This window comes from Solea solea, chromosome 20 (assembly GCF_958295425.1).
Source record: "Solea solea chromosome 20, fSolSol10.1, whole genome shotgun sequence".
Lineage (NCBI taxonomy): Eukaryota > Metazoa > Chordata > Actinopteri > Pleuronectiformes > Soleidae > Solea > Solea solea.
In genome coordinates this window covers 10,047,448-10,068,479 of record NC_081153.1, presented here as the reverse complement: position 1 = coordinate 10,068,479, position 21,032 = coordinate 10,047,448, and the positions used below count along the sequence as shown (strand labels likewise).

The window sequence follows — 21,032 nt, the reverse complement described above, 5'->3', positions numbered from 1 at the left end:
ATAATTTGCTGCTTTTTTTTTAAGATAAGAGGACTGCAGTATTCAACTATCATGAATTAAGACGAGAAATGAGAGATTATCATTATTTACCAAGTTAAAGGAATTTCTATTTTACCATACTAGATTATATACAAGTGCAGGAGTGAAGTATATAGGTGGTCACACTTTCAAGCATGTCTGTTTTAACCTAACTGTCCTTAGTTTGCCTTTCTTTCTGTCTCTTTTTGAAGTCTCTTGTGTTGACAGAAAACTCCACTAGACGCATAAAATAATGCAAAGAGGAGCAAGAATGACCTTTACCTTCTGATATTTTTACATTTTGTGATGATAAGCATATCGGATTTTGTTTATTAGACCGTTGTTATCCGTCCTTACTAATATAGTAAATCACGAGTGTATCTCTTGCCTCCTGTGGTACCCATCTGCAAAATTCCACTTGTTTGTGTTTAAACGTACATGAGCTTGAATACAAAGTGTGCGTGTGCGTGTCTTTGAGTGTGTGTGTGCGCAGGGGCACTCAGCGAGGAAGGCTTTGTGAATCCTGAATCTTATTTTCTCACAGCACGCAGCCAAAGCAATCAGGCCGCTGGCAGACTGACAGCTGAGATACAGCTACTTAAGAGAGGAGACAAAAACCGGCAGATGGAGCAAAGAAAATTGTCTCAGCGTCCCCGTAGCCTCTGGCAGCGAAGAGCACCTTTTTTTAACCTGAAAACAATTACACTATTACCGAGCTTCCCAAACCACAGGCTCAAACCCCCCCCCGGGTTCAGTGTTCTGAATGCGTGTTGTTTTGGTTTGGTGCACACACACACACACACACACACACACACACTCACCTCTCCTCCCGTGCAAGTCTGGCTTCTTCCATTTTATCCACATATTCGCGGCTGAGAGAGACACACAAACACAAATTTAAAGCATCATAACAATACATAACCCTATTGCACAACAGGAGAGTTAATTATAACCTTTTATTACCTACTTTACACATTAGTTTTCACTTAATTCTGAATTTAATTGCTATTGTGCGATCTGTGAGATGTGTTGCAACTTTTTCTATAACACTTAAACAGAATTTAGCATGTGTTGTAAGTTTAATGTGTCCTTAAACTGAAGAGTACACATGACAACCTTAAGTTTTATGACGGGTTCTTGGCAGAGACCTTTCTCTCTAAACTATTTGAAGAAGATACGGGTCGATTGGCATCTGCTTGTCTCTCATTATTACATTTCTGGAGTGCACATTACATTTCTTTTCTATTTTAATGCAATCTACTCTCTCAATCTCAAACATCTTAAGGCAGAAAAGTCAAAGCCAGCAATGACTCTCACCTGTGCTTGTTTCTCTCCTCCCTCTCTATCCTCTGCAGTCTCTCCTCCCTCTCCACACGGCGGCGCTCTCGCTCAGCTGCCAATGATTCCTGGTGCTGTCGATAAGAGGACGACAAGAGACCTCCCAGAGCGGGCCTGAGAAGAACGAAAGAAGTTTGACGCCCAACACTTCACTTGCAGGTGTTTGTTTTAATCTGCTGTACGACTGGGACGCAGTAAGGAAAGAGCGGAAAATGGGCATGTGCACATTCAGAGCTTAAAGTATATACAGTATGTTATATATTTCTGTAAAGCACCATACAGTCAGAGTCCGGGGGAATGCCAAAACTCCACATTGTTATATGTAAAATATAAATGAATCAGCATTTCTTCATTCATTCGTGGGAAGGAAACACCTAATGGTTACATTAAAATTCCATATTATAGGAATATTTTTTCAGTTTTGCCAGAGTGAGAACATTTTGTAGACCACAACAGCCACAGAAGTGAGAGAGTTAAGATCAAAGCCAGGAACCACTGAGCTACATTGTTCATTGGTTCATTGCAAACACACATGTACGTCTATACACAAAGTACCCGTGTGCAAACATGAGTGTGCATTTTAGGGATGTCCTCTCACCTGGAGGTGGTGGGTGTACTCGGGCTGCTGTGAGATGAGTAGGACGTGAAACTTCCATTCCTAAGTAACAGAAGAGGTGAGAAAAACAAGTGTGAGAGTGAGTGACCTCTCCTGTCGCCCGGTTACCCGACACCGCGCTGACGAATTGGCCAGTTTAAAACCGATGGTGAAAGACGAACGTGACACCTTGTTACGTAACAGGGACGATGTTGTTGAAACACTAGCGGGACCCTGATTAGCAGCTGCTGTCGTAATTATTTACACATTTTCCTGAGACAATCCAAGCAACGTGTCTCTCCTCACATACAGTCCACTACTCAAATATTATTACCTTTACAGCTCATTTCACCAGTTTTTATTTTTTTTTGAAGCTACTGGTAAATCAATAATGAACATGATGAGCTCAATTTCTGTTGGGAAAATGAACAATTCTAGGGCCGAGGCTGTAAAATGCAGTCTGACTATAGGAATTTCATAACAAGCTTTGTGCAGGAGAGGTGCAGGTCATAAATATGCTCGTAAAAACACAAAACAGTGCGATCCAGCAAATCAAAGAGGAATTCAAGTGGTGTAAGAAAGGATGAGAAATTAAAACCATGCTACTAAGCAACGAGAGATTGCAGGTGAAGAATTTAAAAAGGTGCTAGACTCGAAGAAAGGGGGGGGGGGGGGGGTGCGGTGGGAAACAAAAAGTGCAGAAGTAAGAACAGATATGTAGATAATCCTGTAAAGTGCAGTGACAGACTCGAGGTGAGCGTTCAAGTAGAAAAGAACTCGAAAAAAGGAGGTGATGAATAAGAAAAGTGGTGCCACAGCTAAAGCCAGAGACAGAAGTGGAAAAATGGGAAATAAAAAGGTGCCACGTCGAAGAGACAAAAGGAAGACTTTCAGTGCTTCTCATGGGTCACTGATCTCTGCTCGTCCTCTGACCTGGGAGACGTCATTTTTGGAGACTCTTCGCTGGCTTTGGCTGGAGCCGGTGGCGGCGGCTCCTCGTGAAGGTCATAGGAGAAGAGGTGGAAGGGCGCATGGGGCAGGTAGGGCAGACGGTCGGGCGAAGGACGGGAGCTGCCGCGCAGTGGTGGACTGACCTCTTTGGTGGCCGGAACGGTGACAGAAGACCTCTTCCTGGCCAGCAAGGTGGCCAGAAGCGAGGGCGGGGATGGGGGTCTGAGCGGGGAGGAGACGGGAGGGGAGGAAGTGGGAGAAGAGGGAGAGTGGAGGCTCGACTCTGGAGGCTGTTCGGTGTGACTCCTCTGCTCTTCCTCCTTTGTGCTCTCCTTTCTGGTAATGATGGTGATGGACCGCAGGGTTGTTCTATGAACAATGGATGGAAGCGGTCTAGCAGGGCTAGGAACAAGGGAGTAAATTGAGAGGAACACATGGATGAAAGAATGACAATGGTGACAGAATACGTCTAAGGAGTCTAAGGAACAGAAAACAGCCATAAATGTAGTCCTTTAGATACACAAGAGCATCAAAGAACATGAGCATTTTCCACCGTGTCCCAAAATACCTGGGAGTGGTCTGTTTAGATACTGTATCAGCCCCCTGCTGCTCATCCGAATCAGACTCAGTCACCGGAGTCTCCTCCCCCTCCTCCTCTACTCCTTCCTCATACTCCTCCTCTCTGAGGAGGTGGCATGAATGTGGACGAATGGACGGTTGAGTGGAGAATGTAAAGAAAGAATTGAGGGAGAGATGATGCGATACATGAGAATGGCATGCAAACAGAAATCGCCACACTTCTAAAGATACAACATCCCTAAAATCCTAGATATAAATATCTGAGATTTAGGGATGGAACACAGCAGAGAGACACACAGAGAGAGAGCGAGAGAGTTAGATGGAAATGGTACGTAAAAAAACATTTACAGCTGCGTAACTACAACACACAGACATTTATTCCGAGACCAAAAAAAAGACATGACAATCAATCAGATGGCGATAACGTGATATAAAGACAAAAAATAACGTTTCTGATTACACACTCCATGCATTTAAGTTAAAGAGTTTGACATGCACAAGAAGATGAAATATGACGGCAGGAATGAGGAAAATGAACGTATGAAGGAGAATATAAAATGGCCTTGAGCTCAGTGACACATAAGTGGTTTGTCTCGGTGATACCAGATGATCCCTGGTGTCCTGCAGGTCGCTGCTGTTGTTCCACAAGACCAGAGCCGTGTAACATAAGGTGCCATTTTCTTTTGCTACGGATGCACCTATTGTCCAACAGGTGTCTGCTTGTGGGTGATGTCTCTGAACTTATGCACACAATTCAAATCTGGGCTGAATCTGCATTCAGGCTGCAAAAGGGTAACGGAGGAGACACACGGTAGAAGAGAAAGAGCTATGAGAGGATACCTGAGGTGAACAGCTGCAGACGGCTCCCCATGCCGCACACTTTGTGCATATACACACAACACAACACAACACTGAAGCCTGTGCTGGTTTAATATGCCTACCCTAAAGGCTTGTGCTGCTGCTTTAGAACTGTTTTATTTCTTTTAGTGGAGCAGAGGTTTTGCCAGTGTTTCATTGGGGGAACAAAGAAACCCACTCGGAGTGCTTAATGTCACATGAAGGCTGTTATAGCATGTAAGTGGGTAGCAGCACGGGTAGAAAAACATAAACAGGAGGTCACAGAGGTCAACTTATCATCCGTTTTTGTTGCACTGAACTTTGAACTTACATGGACGGAAGGAAACCTGACAGTGACCTGGAGCAGAAAGTGGTCGTATATGACAGTCAGAACTTTTCTAGTTAACCTGTAACATACCCTGCCCCAATGAAGTTATGTGAAATCATTCATCATCTTGTCTTTAACACCGCTTATCATGACAATTTTTGGTCATTACACACAAGTTGTTTAACTTTCTTTAAGGTTTAACTGACAGTTCTACCTTGTTTTGACCTGTGGATTAATTCATTCACGTTTCAAGGTGAAGCTGTGAGATTAAATAAGTCTGAAACTTCTTCTCAGTCCCTTTCAAACATAAGAAGAAACTAAAGAATGATTTGATTTGTATGCCTGCTTGTAAATTGAACATCTGTTCTTCTTCTTTGTGTGTGAAATAAAGTAAACGGAACTGAACTAAGTGTGAATTCCGTCCAAGTGGTTAACATTCATTTTATTAATGTAGTAAAAAGAAAGGGAAAGAGAGACAAAAACTGGAGGTGGATTCCCTAAGATGACACTATTTTTAGATGAGCTGATGCAGATGTTGATGTATTTATTTTGTTGTTTTTTTATGTCTGCAATGTGTTGTTTTATTTATCAGGTCTCCCTCGAATAGGACTTTTTTCCGGGTTAATAAATACATAAATGTAAATGTGATGTTGAGGCAAAGACAAGAAAACAGGTCAAATCAAATTAAAATTGCAATTGTTGTGAATTATAATTAGCTTGAACTCAAACTTTTATTGTTTTATCTTTTATCATTGTTGTTAAATTTCAGAAGTGGAATCAAACAACTTCAACTTTCAACAGCAAAGATACTGTGTTGATACAGTACTGCATGTATTGTCAAGTTGACTTTACTTTTTGAAATTTCCAGCTTCAAAATGACTCATTATACCTGCTGAACTTCCCCCTTTTTTACCCTTTGTTAGGACATCACATCCCCAACTCTTGAAACTCCTCCTTCATCCCTCTGTCTCACCTCTCACTCACGTCCTCAGCTCTGTGTCCACTGAAAGGCTGGAAGCCGGCTCTCTGTGGGGACAAGGGGCTGCACGGGGAGGCGTGGCCAGATCGCCCAAGGGAGGCCCTGCGGCTCCGCCTCCTCTCCAGGCCACACTTTTTGTCGCCGCCCCCGAGGCTGGCTCGTCGACGGTCCCGGCGTCCCGTTGGTGGAGGCTGGCTGTCATCGTCGCCGTCTTCATGACGTAAAGTCGTCTGGGGGGAAAAGTGGATTGTGTGACAGGTGCTTCCCACAGAGAGGAACTATAAATACACTTCAGAGTCACATTTCTCCGTCGTTGTTAGACTGGAGCACTTCTTACCAACTGAACTCTGATCTGTAATAAAGGGTTCATATCATCTTACAATAACTTTCTCAGTAATCTCACGACTGCAATGATGTTTATGTGCGTGTCTCTCAAACCTCATAGATGTTGAGTTGCTCAACCAAGTCCAGATCAGTGCCTTTCCGCCCCAGGTGTCTTTGGGAAACTGTCTCCATGCCCTGTTCTTCCAGACCATCCACCATATCATAGAAAGAATCCTGGTCTGGCAGCGATGCAAGTGTCTGCATGAAGAGAGCAGATTAAAAAAACACTTATGTTTGCGTTTAAATTCAAAAACATTACTGTGTGGTATGGATACATGTTTTAAATTGTGCATTCATTACAAAGTTTTTCTGTGTCACAACAACTAAAATGTTGCTTCACCCGACTTGTCTTCAGACTTACAACTGATAATGATTTATTTCTTACTAATTTAGGATCTTCTAAGTCAGGGGTCTGTTGACAGTTCATGGCCATTGACAAGAAAATGTGGGTTAATTGTCTGATTAATCCTTCACACTGTGAATGCACAGAAAGTACACACCATACCAGAGGTGATGAAAGTATATACAGTATATACCTTGTTGATGAGAGTCATGGCATAGACCAGCAGCTCTGTGTCCACGCCATCCTTCTCATGTAAGATCTCCATAGCATTGGACCACGGCTTGCACCCTGCAGAACAGTCCATTCACATCCACGAAACAGAATCAGAATTGACTTTGTTGTCATTATTATCTTCAAAAAATTACATGTGGCATTAAATAAAACTTAGGACTCCAGTCTTTACAAAAGCAAACATAATAATGAATGAGACCAAATATCTTCCTTGTACCTCTCTTGGTGTCCGTAGCGGTGATGGCTTTTATCAGCAGGGGTGTATTGGACTCGGAGTATTCCACAAACACCAGCAGCAGCTTCAAAGACGTTTTCACCACCAGGCGGAACTAGAGCAGAGTTAGTGACATGTTTAAGTGTCAAGTGTTAAGTGTCAGAGCTATAGAACCATTTCATCCATCCATCCATCCATCTTCTACTGCTTTATCCTCCACATGAGTGTTGCGGGGGTTGCTGTGTCAATCTCAGCTGACATAGGGCGACAGGCGGGGTCACAATCTGGACAGGTACCATCCAGTCTCAGACTCACACCTGCGGTCAATTTAGAGTGTCCAATTTACCGAATCCCCAAACCTGCATGTTTTTGGACTGTGGGAGGAAACCGGAGAACCCGGAGAAAACCCACGCACACACGGGGAGAACATGCAAACTCGTCGTGAACCCCCCCAGGTCTTCTTGCTGCAAAGGCAAGAGTGCTAACCACTAGAGACCCGTTTCATTCGTACAAAGATGTCTTCATTAACTGTATTTGTTCTGCACCAGTACAGTGTGTACGAGGATGTCGACATTCAAACAAAAAATAAACCGAAAGCAAAGCAAAGACAGGCTTGAGGCACAAGAAAAAAAGATGGAGACGCTCAGTACAAATGCCACAAGATTAAGGAAAGACAAAAGGCCTCAGGTGGGGACACAGAATACAACCAGCAGAAGATGTGTTCGAGTGTCACTGAGCAAAAAAAAGGGCTAAAAAGAATGTCCATTAAACAATGGATGGGCGGCTGGGACTCTGTATTATTACAGTTATCAGATACAGTTTGCATGACTATACCTTTGAGCCAACTAGCGTGTACAGCCACTGGATTGTCTCAGCGTGACCGATGACTCCGTTCATGCCGTCCACATACAACATGATCTGCCCCAGAGCTGAGAGCAGGGGAGAGAGAGAGAGAGCGACATCAAAGTTAGAGCGGCAGATCACACGGTTCCTGCTTTCTTGTGGTTATTATCTCCTCATTCATCCAGGAGACACTGTAGCTGAGCTGAACGAACCCGTGTACTTACAGTTTCACAAAACCGGGCTCAGAACTATCTACATATTTAGAAGCTTATGTGTTACGTGTTCCCCTCACCTGACAGAAATGCTCCATGTTTAAATAAACTGCTCTTTCACTGTTGTATGTCATATTATCATTGTTATTTTGAGTTTTACTGATGGGGGGGGGGGGGCACGCTACTGGGGGCAATTAGCAAGTTTCAGATGCTCTGACAACTTCACTAACTGCCCACAGTAAGATTTATCACATGGCTGCCAATAGCTAGTCATTACACAATTAACAGCAAACAAAAACACTCCGCAATAACCCGTACGCATGAAATGATTATCCATGGCACATGTGTGGAGCGAGGAAATTATGGTAAGAGTGTTGAAAGGAATGTGTGTGTGTGTGTGTGTGTGTGTGTTTGCATTCACTGTGCGTTTAAGTGGGAAGCCAAAAAGGAAAGCAAAGACGGTCTCTGGGGAACTCTAAGAGTATTTTCTGCTGGTGGAAATTATGGAAAGCATGTGTGTGTGTGTGTGTGTAGAAACGAGTGAGCTTCAGTATAAACATGTCGACATGACATCGGCCTAACAATGCCACCACTGTTGTGGAGTCTTTTGTTTTACTGTTATGATCGCATCGAAAGTTTGCTATCTCAACGCGCTCTTATCATCGTCACTGATATTTAATCTGATGTGTGGTTGGAACGCAGCAGTATTTCACTTAAAAAAAACTACAGGACCATTTATCTCAGAAGAAAAACCTTTAGCTCAATGTTAGATTGACACCTGAATGACTGGTCTGCTGAATCTACATCAGGCCTTCCGATTTATTTATTCAGATTTATTCCTTTTGCGATCGTTTTGTGTCTGTACCTGTAAGCTCAATAGAGTTATTATCGTGTTTATTTCACAAAAAATCTTACCATGAAAACGTGTATGCTTATTGATCTGCAAGGGGTTGTACCTCTTAAAATGTAGTTCTGGTAGTTCTGGTCCGCTTCTGCTCCGACCTTGATGAGACACGTCAGACCTTCAGCCATCACAAACTCGTGGACCAGATCCTTGTCATCCTGCAGCATGAAATAAGTAAATGAGTTTCAACAACAAAGCACACTCAGCTCTTCTCCTAAACCCTCCTTTGTCACCACATGGTGGCAGTAATGTGCACAATTAGGGAGTTAAGGTTGACCGCATGCACACAGACACATACTGTACATAACAACATTTTTGCAGTTTTCTCTTTGCTTTTACATCACGCCCACCCCCCCTACATAATCACGCAGCTCTACACACAGACTCAGAAATGCCACGTTGATAGGAGATCCCTGTCATCACGGGAGCAGACTGTGGCCACAATGACCGACTGTATTCTGCAAACTGACAGTAATTGCATGTGAGAAGTGCACGAGCGTCGGCGCGTTACCTGAAAGATTTGCTTCAGAGAGAACAGCGCTCTTCTCAGGTCCCGTCCATTGGAGTTGTACAGTCGTTCTGCAGGGACGGACAAACAGACAGACAGACACGTTGATGTGGTTATTTGACTTTGAACAAACAAACGAGACAAACAACTATGAAGAGCAGTTTAAAAACAAACCAAACAAACAAACAAAAGAAACAACTGTGTTTCACACCTGATGTTAGGTCATGTTTTCGGGGCAAAATGATTTCCATTGAACGTCTTTCATCTCGCACCAGCGTTCACATGTTTCATTCTGTTCCGTTGACTCGATCAATAAAACCTTTTTAAGTCGAATGAGTCTCAGCTGTGCGGAGGTTGCACAACAGTTTGACATGCGAGAGGAAAGCTGCGGGTCTATGGAACCAATCACACCATTTGGCTCTGATCACCTGAGGCAGGCACTCCATCACACACTTTTGCCGCATCGTCACTCGCAGAGCAACACGTGCATAGTCTCTCTCTCTCTCTGTGTCTCACACGTACACACACACACACACACACACTTGTAACAGCAGTGATTAGAGCGGTATTGGAATGTTAATGAGCCACGAGCTGAGATTCAACAGCGAGGTATTCAGGTCACAGCACAGAAATCACTCAGGACCTGCAGCTTTATTATCACTGTCACTAAACACAATGACAACATAACCCAATTAACACTTGTGGAACAACAATTTCCCTGCTGCGTTCCTAGTGCTCGATCCACGTTGGGCCTGTGTCGCAATTGTATTACTGTCATGAGCGTCGCTTCATTCACACTGCGCTCTCACAACTTCCTCTTTCTGTGTTTGAACAGTGTGTTTACGTGTCTATATATACATGATAAATAACCTCGTTATGAAGCCTGTCATATCGGGTTTTTCCTGCACAACAGGGACGGTAATTAAACTGTGATCATTTCAAGGGTGCAATTTGCGCTGCACTGCTGTATATTTTACTCTCAACTCCCGTGTCCTTTTCATTTTGTCGATCCCTTGTATATTCTGCAGGCACACGTCAGACCCCTAAGTGTCCATATTGTCTTTTATGTGTAACTTGGTTTTATGGTTTTAAAATGTATGCTGTATAAATAAAATTGGATTGACAATTTGCGTGCACGAGAACAGCAAGAGGATTAAGGAAACTGAGTTTACGAATGAATGCTTAATTTGTGTGCTGAAAATAAATCCTTCAGTCAATCAGGAGGAAGGTGACTGTGAAAAAGTGTAAGGGCAAGGCAGGACAGCAAGTACCCCCCGCCCCCATGGGGGTCCAGACATGGTTTTACTAGTCTATCCTGCTCTCTTGAGCGCAGCAGTAACTGTCGCTGAGCTCTGCAAGGCTAACCCAAGGCCAGGGTCAAAGTCATTATCATTCCACACAGAGATGAAGAATTTGCAGGCCTGTCTGTCTGTCTGTCTGTCTCTCCATCTCTCGGAGTCTCTCTGAGAGTCATTCGTGAAATACGTCTTCAGGAGAGATCATCTACAGTAGAGATAACCGAATTATCCGGTGTCGTCACATCGGTCCAATTATTGGTGCGAAGAGGGAACACAAATCGTGAGGGGGAAGTTCCAAAAGCAGTTCACGTGTGGTCGTTACAGACTGCGCTGTGCTCACGCTTGGGGGGGGAGGGTGGTCGGGGGGGAGATCACGACAGCCGTGAGCGTGCGAGCCCAAACAATAACAGAGGAGACTGCAATATTTTACACATGGAAAACACTGATGAGGTAACTAAAGCAACACTCTCTCACATGTCCGCTCACCACCGGTCGCTTTACTGTTGGAGTGAACGACAAGCTGCACTTCATAAAAACGCTCTTTTTTTCTAAGCTTTGAGGGGATTTCTTTTGCAGTCTGACTTGTGCCTGGAGCTGGTGATTCGTTGATATAAAGCATGCTGACCTGAGGCGTGCAGGCGCCTGCATGATATCACGTTTTTAGATTTTCACCAAGAAACACGGCCTGACCGATGTCAGCCACAGTGATGTAAAACACAGCACGTGATGTATAAATGTCATTTCTGTTGAAACCTAGATGTTCTAGGAACACATGTCTGATAGGCAGGTGCCATTACCTGAGTATCATTTGACAGCTGACTGCTAACTTTGGCTCAGCGATGACTTTTCTCCGTAATGAGAGCGAGTTCCCTGGAAATTTAAGTAGCAGCGTATTCCTGATGGCAGGGAAACGCTGCATCTGTGTGTCAATGGCTCATTCAAAACAAACACGTGCAATGTTGTTCTTCATCACGCGCCGGGGGAGGCTGTCAAGGTAACCTTTGCCAAAATGTCTGCTGTGCATCAGGAGCATGTCAGCGGCAGTGATAAGGTTTAAACTTGGCTTCAGTCGTCGCCACTGGCTTCATGTAAGTTGGCTCTCGCTGTTGGCAAATTAAATCATTTAAAGCTGTACAGCCCAACTTTGAAATATTAATGATAGCAGTTATATTTCAGCCGTTGCCAAATGAGTTAAGGAACACTTCACCGATTTGCATCTAGCTTTGTTGTACTAGAATAGTGGTAGTATTTTGTCCATGCTGCGCAAGGGAAGCTATTTGTTTTCCATCGAGTCAAGCAAAGACAATGTTTGTAAAGTACAAAAGCGGGATTCCACTGCAAACAAAAACCTGAAACATTCAACAGTTTGATGACATAAATACTTCTAATAACTGGGTAGAGGAGTGGTTGGGGTGGTGCATGATCACTTATACATACGTCATGCTGTGGCATTAGCAATGTTTTGGTAATTACTTGGAATACCTCAGAGGAGTGACAGAGGCTATGCACTGGAGCTTTAAAACTTAATCAGGTTACTGAGGGCCGTCCTGCATGGAGTTTGCATGTTCTCCCCGTGTGTGTGTGCGTGTGTGCGGGTTTTTCCCTCCCACAGTCCAAAAACATGCAGATTTGGGGATTAGGAAAACTCAAATCTCTAAATTGACCCTCGGGGTGAATGTGAGAGTGGATTGGTTGTTTATCTCTATGTGGCCCTGTCATGGTGGCAAACCTGTCCAGGGTGTGACCCCGCCTTTCACCCAATGTTAGCTGGGATTGGCACAGGAGACAGGATAGAGAGTGTGAGGTGGCTGAGGTACCTCCCAAAACACATACCCAAGGACAACACAAAGGCAAGAGACGACGCATCAATATGAGCCCACGACAGACTGAAACGGCATGGTTGGTCTGGATGTGTGATGGAACACTTCAGGCTAATGAACATTACACGTTGCAAAGACAAGCTCCAACAATAACAACAGCATGAGAGAGCACTGAGTAATAAACACCCTCTAGTACCATCCATGACATAAGGGGGATTCCTCTTTTTAACAGATTTAATTTCCGTAAATACTGACTTAAAACTAGTAACTTTGAAATATTAACAAACATTACATCGTGAAATTAGTTCACATTATGCAGATTCTGACACCGTATTTGCCAATTTGCTTCTGCGTGAACAGAATCTGCCTTTAAAATAAACATAAAGCTAAGCAGTCTTAACACTGATGGTGAATACAACCAGGAATAATTTAAACAAATCACTCTCCCCTCCCTTCACAACCTCTTGGCGTAACAAAACTGCCCCCCCCCCCGCCCCTAAAAGGGAAACTAACAAAATAACATTAAAACACAAACTTCAAATATCTTAAATAGGAGACGGAGCAGCAGAGGTGGGAATAAGTATAGAGGAAGAAGAGGAACAGGCTGGTTTTTGTATGTCCACGTGTCTTTTGCTGGTCACTCTACTTTTTTTTTCCTGGCACTAGATGTTATTATTGTCACTCACACACACTCACACACACACACACACAAAGCTGAAACACTCATTGGGATGTGTCATTGTGGCTTGTGCGTGTGCTTCTACACCGTGTGCATGTGCCCGTGTGTAAGCCGCTGCCTGCATTTGCCGAAAACAAAAAAAAGCCATGAAGGAAAGTCAAAAGAAGCACATTTCATTTATAGGTTTGCTTGGAGTTTTACTGTTTTGTTTTGGAGGACACTCAGTTCTTGTCCACACTGCCTCACCATGACCTCACATGCACTGCGGTGCATCAGCCTTTACGAGTCATTTAACCTCCACTTTTAACATCTTCATTTTCTCGCAGCACGGTGGAAACAATCTGCCGGCAGACTGGTTTGTTTGTTTTTCCACTTGTTTCTGATGTCATCACTTCTGTTTGAAAAATGCAGCTTTAATTTAATAGGAAACAAAACCCTTGAGTCCATATGCCTTTAATCCTTTCAGACAACTCACAAAACCTCAAAACTGCGGAATCTATGGTGTCGTCAACTGACACAATCTACTGTGTCTCATTCACAGTCTCGTTTGTTATTCATGTGATACGCGTTTGAAATCCCTTTCTGAATCTGAATGGGTTAAAGTGCATCATCTCGACAGTATATAGTCTGTGTGTGTGTGTGTGGGGGGGGGGGGGGGGGGAGTGTCCTCTGCAGTGAAACAGGGATTTCCCCGTGGCTAAGACGCTCAGGAGTGGTCAGATCCCTCCTCCTCCTCCTCCTCATGCCATAATGAGATTAGTGCTGTGACCCTTCAGCTTTGACTAATCCCTCAACATTTCCAGCATCATCTCCACACAGAAAAGCACACAGGCCAGCTCAGGCTACGCTGGACCAAACCCAGAGCAATTCCACTCAGACCTGCACAGTATTTGGTTGTACCAAGAGCAGAATCCAGAGCCCCAGACTAAATGTGATTTAAATCTGCATATTCAGCCTACAACATTCTACTATTATTCTTTTTTTTCCCCCCGTCTTAACAATAGGCAGAAAGCTGAGCATATGTTTCATGAAGGTGACCTAGTTTAAAGAACACTGATGTGAAGATGAGAACAGACAGCAATGTAAATAGAGAGAATGAGAATCACAAAAATAACAAACAAAAGTAATAAAAAAAAAAATAATGTTCATTTTCATTCACAAATGTGTCGACCATCACAGTAAAACCACAGATGTTTCACCCTGCCGTTGCTCTCAGCTCTGTAGGGCATGAAACTTCATTTCAAGATGCTTTCTGTGCAGATGGGTGGACGGATGCTCAGATTGACAGCACATGTTACATATAATATGTATGGCTTGATTTGTAATATTCCTTTTTTTTAGTCAAACTTCAAGTTAATATTTATTGCGCTATAGATTTCAAACAAGATGGAGTCTTATTTTAAAATGTACTGTTATTATAATGGGGTTTTATTATGGTAATCAGTGTTTTCCACCTCGGTGGACAATAAAGGTGTATTCTTTTCTATTCTACACAAGACACCATCAAAATATGAACTATTACACAACACAGCCTTTGTGATTTGCAACCTGCGTTCAAATTCAAATTTGAAAACGAGTATTTGTTCACTTGTTTGTTAAAAAGCAAGCTGGTTACACTTTTGCCACCACGAATTTACGACAGACCTTTAATCTTCTGAACAAACATTTACAGTCTACGCTGACCCTGCCGTTTACAATGATTGTGTACTGTTTGTGTGATCACAAAGACTTCATGTCGAAGAGATGTTATTATCCATGTCTGGGAGAATGTGAAGCCATAGAGAGTGACTGAAAAGCGCGTCTGTCTGCTCCACTAAATCTGTCACTGTCGGGCAGCTAATACATGTCACAATACAGCGTATTACTGTGTATTAAAACCTGTTGTGTTTGATCGGAAAGGAATATTTTTAGCACCGCACATCTTTATTAGGCCACACGGATATTTTCAGATAAGCAAACTGAGGTCAACTCAGGGTGATATTATTCAGGGAAGCACAACTGTTTGTGGGCCAGGCGTGTGAGGGGCGGGTCACAGCTGGTGGTCCTGAATTTGAGCCCCGTTTATAACCACTGAGTCGTGTATCTGGAGGATTTCACTGCACCCCTCTAAAAAAAAGAAACGCCCCCCCACCCCCCGCGGCTGTCTGGGCCAATGTAGACAGTGAAGGAGAACACTGGCACGCTGCGGAGCTTGGTTTAATCCCAGGAAGTCATTCCCTCTGTGAGGTGCTTTCATGCTAAATATAGGAGGGCTGGGTATCAAGGATACAGTAACAGCCATAGATACTGGGTTCAACCTCCGTTTAGATCCTCTGTGGTCAAGAAAATAGGAGTCAACTGCATTAAATGCATCTAGATTGCTTTTTTTGTTTCCACTTTATCAGCGGAGAGTAAATTTGACTCCACCGTTATTCACATGTTTTAAGACATGACGCCTTGGTTTTGACCTCCTGCGCGTAACACTTCTCGGCAAGGGCCTGCATTCCGCGTCTTTACCCATGTGCAAAGGTAATGTTGGGTGGTATTTCCTTCTTGCGTGCACACATGTGTGGAGTGTCGTGTCCATCAATCTGCAGTTAGACGTATAAATATTCCGTCAATCTGTCATGAGCTGAAACACTTTGGACAATAATGCACAATTTCCCTCTCATATCAAGTGAAGTGAGAGGGGAAGAGTTGGCAGGAGGCAAAGGCCAGACTGCTGAGGACAACTTGGTTATTTTGCGACTGTCTATTTCTTGTCTGTTGGTCTTGGCCTACTGCTGATGGTACGGATGACGATAGAGGCCCCATGAGCTCAGCGCGCTCGTGTGTGTGTGTGTGTGTGTGTTTGTGTGAGAGAGTGAGGGAAAAGTGAGAAAGAAAGGGAGAGTGAGACCTCCAAGGTTTTACTGTGGGATTCGTGAGATTTAGAGAATGGTGGCGGACCTAGACAGAGATTACACGAAGCTCAGCAGCGACACACACACACACACATAAGTTATGTACACACACACACACACACAGATACAGTGCAACACCGGGCCTGAAGGAAAACGGACTCTGCGCGGAAACACTTGGGAGTAAATGAAAACAAACTTTTATGTGATTCCTATAAATCCTCCTCTGTACAAAAAAAGAAAAGAAATTGCTGCTGTATTTTACAGCTGGGACACTTACATATATAATACACACAACACACACTCTGAAACCTCTCCAGACTATAACCTCGTACCCTGAAGGACATCGGCTTTTATGGAAGCCCAGACGCTGATGTCTTCAGGAAGGGAACTCATTGCCACACACACACACACATGACATGCACATAAATAGTTACCCACAACACAAACAAAAATATACCCAGCTTTTCTAGGACTAGGAACTGCAATCAGAGGCCTGAGCACAGTAGCTGCAGTGCTGCTCCAGAGAGTCACACGTTTAAATTTAGCTACTACACCGTATCCCCCTGCACATATGCTCCTGTCAGTATTTCAATATAGTGGACAATATCACGCATTGTAATTAGCAGCTACTTTATCCTAGCATTATGGGTTAGCAGCTCCCGGGTCTGTTTGTCATTCCCTCTAAAGGTCACGTCGTTTTTCGTTGCCAGCTGCCACCATCACATACAGTACAACAAAACATTATACTGCTGAACCGAAAGACACACAGGTACATGGACTTACCCTAAAACAATGACAAGTCATGTTTACAATTAGGGATTCAATTCAGCATTCATGTAATAGAAGGAGCTCATTATAAGGTAATTAAAACACAACAATTCTCTATTTTCAGGCGATAATATATTTTAAAAACACAATTCTGACTACAGCATAACATATCTGTTGGCAGACCCCCTGCATTTTACACATGACCTTTAACTACTCTATATTCTTAAGCAAGAAAAGAATACATATAACATAGAAAACCCCCCCAAAAATAAAATTGCTCTTTTTATGATTAGCAAATTGCAGCCCTGTTCACAATTTGGATTTTTCTGGCTGTAGATTTACATTCAACATAATTATATGACAGTTTTAATGAAGCTTTTAAAACATTTAATTGAACTTTTGTCCTACTTTTGGACAGTGCTGACATTGTTGCATAATTACATTTGATCTGTGATAGTGCATTCTTTAAATGTGACCTGAGTGTATGCAGCAGATGTAGCCAGAAAACAAAAGTGGATTGTGGGGACTATTGTGGCGTTCAATCCAACATTCAACCGTGCACGTGTGAAACAAGTGCTCTGTGTTTTCCCTCCTCCACGCCCCGTCTCTCACACTTCTCACGCTCAAGTGTGAGAAATGAAATAATAGGTGAGAATGGGAACATGTGACAGAGACAGGGATAGTAGAGATGCAATTATGAGATAATAATGTGAAAAGTTTAAAATCAGATTTCAATGTCAAAACAACTCATTTGTACTATTTGGATTATCCTCCACACATTGGCTGCGCTGAATATAAACAAATTAGTGAAGAAGAGAGTGAACGGGCCGGGTGAACAGCTAGACTGAGAAAGACAAACACGCGGCAGAAACAGACGCAGAAACCAAAGCAAAACTAACAACAGCCACAGTGAGCAAACAGAGAGGATACTGGAGGATATGTGTTGCTTGCAGAGTGGATTAACTGTGAATTCTTGCTCTGACTCATACCACACTCACCTGCATTCATAATCCTCCCTTGTTTGTGTGTGTCTGTGTGTGTCCCAGCAGACACAGTGACATACAGGATGTGAGCTACTGTATGAAGCACAGGTGTACGGCTCGAGAAATGATCATTATTCACTCTTTGAAAGAGATTTTCTCGCTTTGTCTCACCATAGGGGATTAGTTTGAGATTTAAAGGTGATAAATGTAAGAAACGTATTATATAAAGTACATAAAATTACCATTATGCGTCAGCAGAGATTTGAGCAAATGTGTTAAACTGAAATCCTAGCTTTATTTAATGGTGCAGCCAGTATATTTATGTTCAATTGCAGCCAACAATTCATGTTCATGTTTTGGCCTGTTGTGCCACCCATCACCAACCACCCAATTACACAGCTTGTCTCACTTAAACACATGGGATGGCAGCAGAGCGAAAGTAAATACTGAACATCACCGCACCGAAAAAGCCTCGGTCCCCCTCTCAAAAATGTCTCAACTAGAGGAGAAGAAAAACAAGCTGTTTCAGGGAATATATTTCAAAATAAAGTTTGCTAAAAATGGAGAGGAAGTTGACAGCAGCTTTTCTGTAGTTCTCTGATGCTGCTCTCAAGCAGACACACTTTCACTTTCTGCCTATTGCTGAGTCTATAAAAATAACCAAACAGGTTCAACGTTTATAGCAATAAAACACAGTGCTTTTACAAGCGTGTTAAAGTGCAATTTTAGTCGGATTAGGACAATAATAAGGTTTTTGCAATGTCAGGTAAACACATTAGTCTGACTAAAATCGAGCTAGTCTTAGTCAGACTAACAGACATGGATAATGGGATTCGTAGTCCGATTACTCCTGCATGTACATGCTTAGTTGGACTGGAGTCGGACTTGGTGTTCTGCACACGCACCAAAATTTCCTCCATAGTCTCTAAATTGGGAAGTAGAAGACTGCAGTACTGTTGCCAGAAAAGAACAAACAACACGATGGCGACGGCGAGAGTGAAAGCTACAGAGAAGACCGACTTTTAGACTGATGTAAAGCAGGTCTGAAAAATACAGTATGGGTGTGAGAAGCAAAGTTAGCTTTTGTTACATACACTCCTGCAGGAATACATTTAAGGAACTCGAAAATAGCTGTAAGTCTAATAATGTGGCATAATTTCCTCTCCTTCACTTCCGCCTTCACCTGTAAGTGAGCAGACCACAGAGCAATGACATAACTTGTGTAGCTGCTTGCCAGCTGCTGCTGCTGGTGCTGCTGCTCTGTCTGGCAGGTGCATTTCCTCCACGCTTTGTTTTCCTCTTGTGTTTCCTTCCCTAAGTGATTTACCATTTCCCTGGAAATCCTCCCTCTCCCATCCCTCTCCACACATTCCCTAAACCCATCATCTCTAAAAGCCCATGGCTGACTAAGATGCCAAGTCCGCAAATTCTCCAGTGTGCGTTCTGGATGTTTAGCTTGTGGTACTTGTAATGTTTTATTGCATTATGTAATAGTTTTCAAAATGATTAAACCAGACGAGCCAGCCACTTTCGGGGGTGCCTATATGAATAAGCCAAGACTTGTGCACAGTCAGACACACACACACAAGCGATACTGTATATTTGTGTTTCTTGCTTTCTTCTAGAGAGTACACCGAGGCTTCGGAGAGAGAAAAAAAACAAAAAAAAAAAAAACAGACCACAACCGTTGGGCTGCTCATGTTTGTCAGCATATGTAGAGCCCAGGGAAAACCCTGCCACATCCACAGAAAGCACAACACTGTAAAATATAGATACCACCACACCATCGAATAAGCAGTCGATAACAGAGACACGCAGCGACAATAAACAACAGCAATTGTGCGAATAAACGAATAAAAGTAGAGCAACGGAGGCTCATGACGAATGTGACGAATGTTGTTATTCTCTCTGCTGATACCTCACTGCAACGTTTTTGTAACCCTTTCTCCAAAATGATATATGGCTCTACTGTAAAAAAATAAAAAATAAAAAATGATGACAGCAAAGTATTTACAGCTAGACACCATTTTGAAAGAACACTGCTGCAGAGGGAATGGAGAACAGCTTCAGGCGAGATGCATGTTACAGGCATGTTATTTCACCACTTATTCTGCTCTACACTTCCATCCCCTGTGCCTCATCAGATGATATCTCCATCTCCCACAGCAGTAAGTAAGGCTTGACTCATGTGGGCACAGTGCTCTCAGTTTCCTCCTCAGGGTTCCAGCTGCTGGTGAGGGTAGAGGGAAAAAACTATTTGGATAATTCTGTGTTTCTCTCTGTGAAACACAGAGGAGGAGCCCATTCTATTCTGGAGCTGTTATTGCTGGTGCAGGAATAAATGTAAACAAAGTATGGACACATAGAGATGATTATGGCATGGTTTAAAAAGTCTGAGGGGCAGGTCGAAACTTGTCCGTTCAAACGATTCATAAAGTTTTCGTAAAAACATCTCTGCTGAGTCACACTCGTGCAAACGGAGCGGGATCATAAAGCAGCAACTCCTTGAGCCAGAGCCACAGGTGTCTATGAGAACAACGTGGTAGTGAACCCAAGTGAAGCCGAGTCGAGTAAATATAGACTTGGAGGGAGAGACAGAGAGAGACAGAGAGAGAAGCATGCAGGCCAGGACAAGAAAGAAATGCAAGGGCAAAAGCGACAGGAGCAGTGTTGGGCTGGGCCAAAAACATTATCGCGATAAAAAGTTTCAAATCAGTCGTTATTAAGAATTATTGTGGTAAAATGTCAGATGGAAGCAGTTAAATGCGGTTTTAAATAAACAGTTTCACTTCACATTTCATAAATCTGAGATAATGATGTGTTATGTGACTCAACATGTCCTTACACAGTGCATAAACATGATATATGTATATATATATATACTGTATATGTATACATACATATATACATATATATATATATATATATATATATATATATATATATATATATATATATATATATATATATACATATATCATGTTTATTAAGAAGTGGGGACAAAAAGGAATGAAAGAGGATGAAGTGGAAATGATGCCAGATCGACAAGTAGTTACTGGCTAAGCGTAGCACAGAAGCTAAAGGGCAGCATGTCAGCAAAACCATAATGTGTCTGGCCACAGATGTCTAACTGTACACCACTGCCCCTTCTTAGCTTACCCACTGAGTTTTTATCTCCCAGTCACACCATGTCATTACCAGGCCTTATCTCCCACAGTGGGGGGGACATCCGTGCAGTCAATCACTGCTAGAACCAGCTGTGGTCATCTCTGTCCACGGCATCTTAAGAGCAGGCTGCTGTCACAGCGCCACGGCACCCCCACTGGTACAGGAACACC

At 43.0% G+C, this 21,032-nt stretch overlaps 1 protein-coding gene across 4 annotated transcripts in view; it reads right to left on the bottom strand.

Annotated features, from left to right (window-relative positions):
• The window catches only part of fhod3a (formin homology 2 domain containing 3a), a 48,417-nt gene that overhangs the window by 11,731 nt on the left and 15,654 nt on the right, over positions 1-21,032 (bottom strand). For 2 of the 4 annotated variants that reach the window (XM_058619164.1, XM_058619165.1), the window contains exons 4-15: positions 9,268-9,335; positions 8,809-8,914; positions 7,632-7,726; positions 6,801-6,912; positions 6,546-6,640; positions 6,064-6,207; positions 5,620-5,855; positions 3,471-3,584; positions 2,885-3,304; positions 1,955-2,014; positions 1,336-1,470; positions 840-890 (exon numbers count right to left, since the gene is read on the bottom strand). In XM_058619164.1, the coding sequence (XP_058475147.1) occupies positions 840-890; positions 1,336-1,470; positions 1,955-2,014; positions 2,885-3,304; positions 3,471-3,584; positions 5,620-5,855; positions 6,064-6,207; positions 6,546-6,640; positions 6,801-6,912; positions 7,632-7,726; positions 8,809-8,914; positions 9,268-9,335 (1,636 nt within the window). The remainder of the gene's footprint in view (positions 1-839; positions 891-1,335; positions 1,471-1,954; positions 2,015-2,884; positions 3,305-3,470; positions 3,585-5,619; positions 5,856-6,063; positions 6,208-6,545; positions 6,641-6,800; positions 6,913-7,631; positions 7,727-8,808; positions 8,915-9,267; positions 9,336-21,032) is intronic. The other 2 variants (XM_058619166.1, XM_058619167.1) reach the window with 2 other exon arrangements.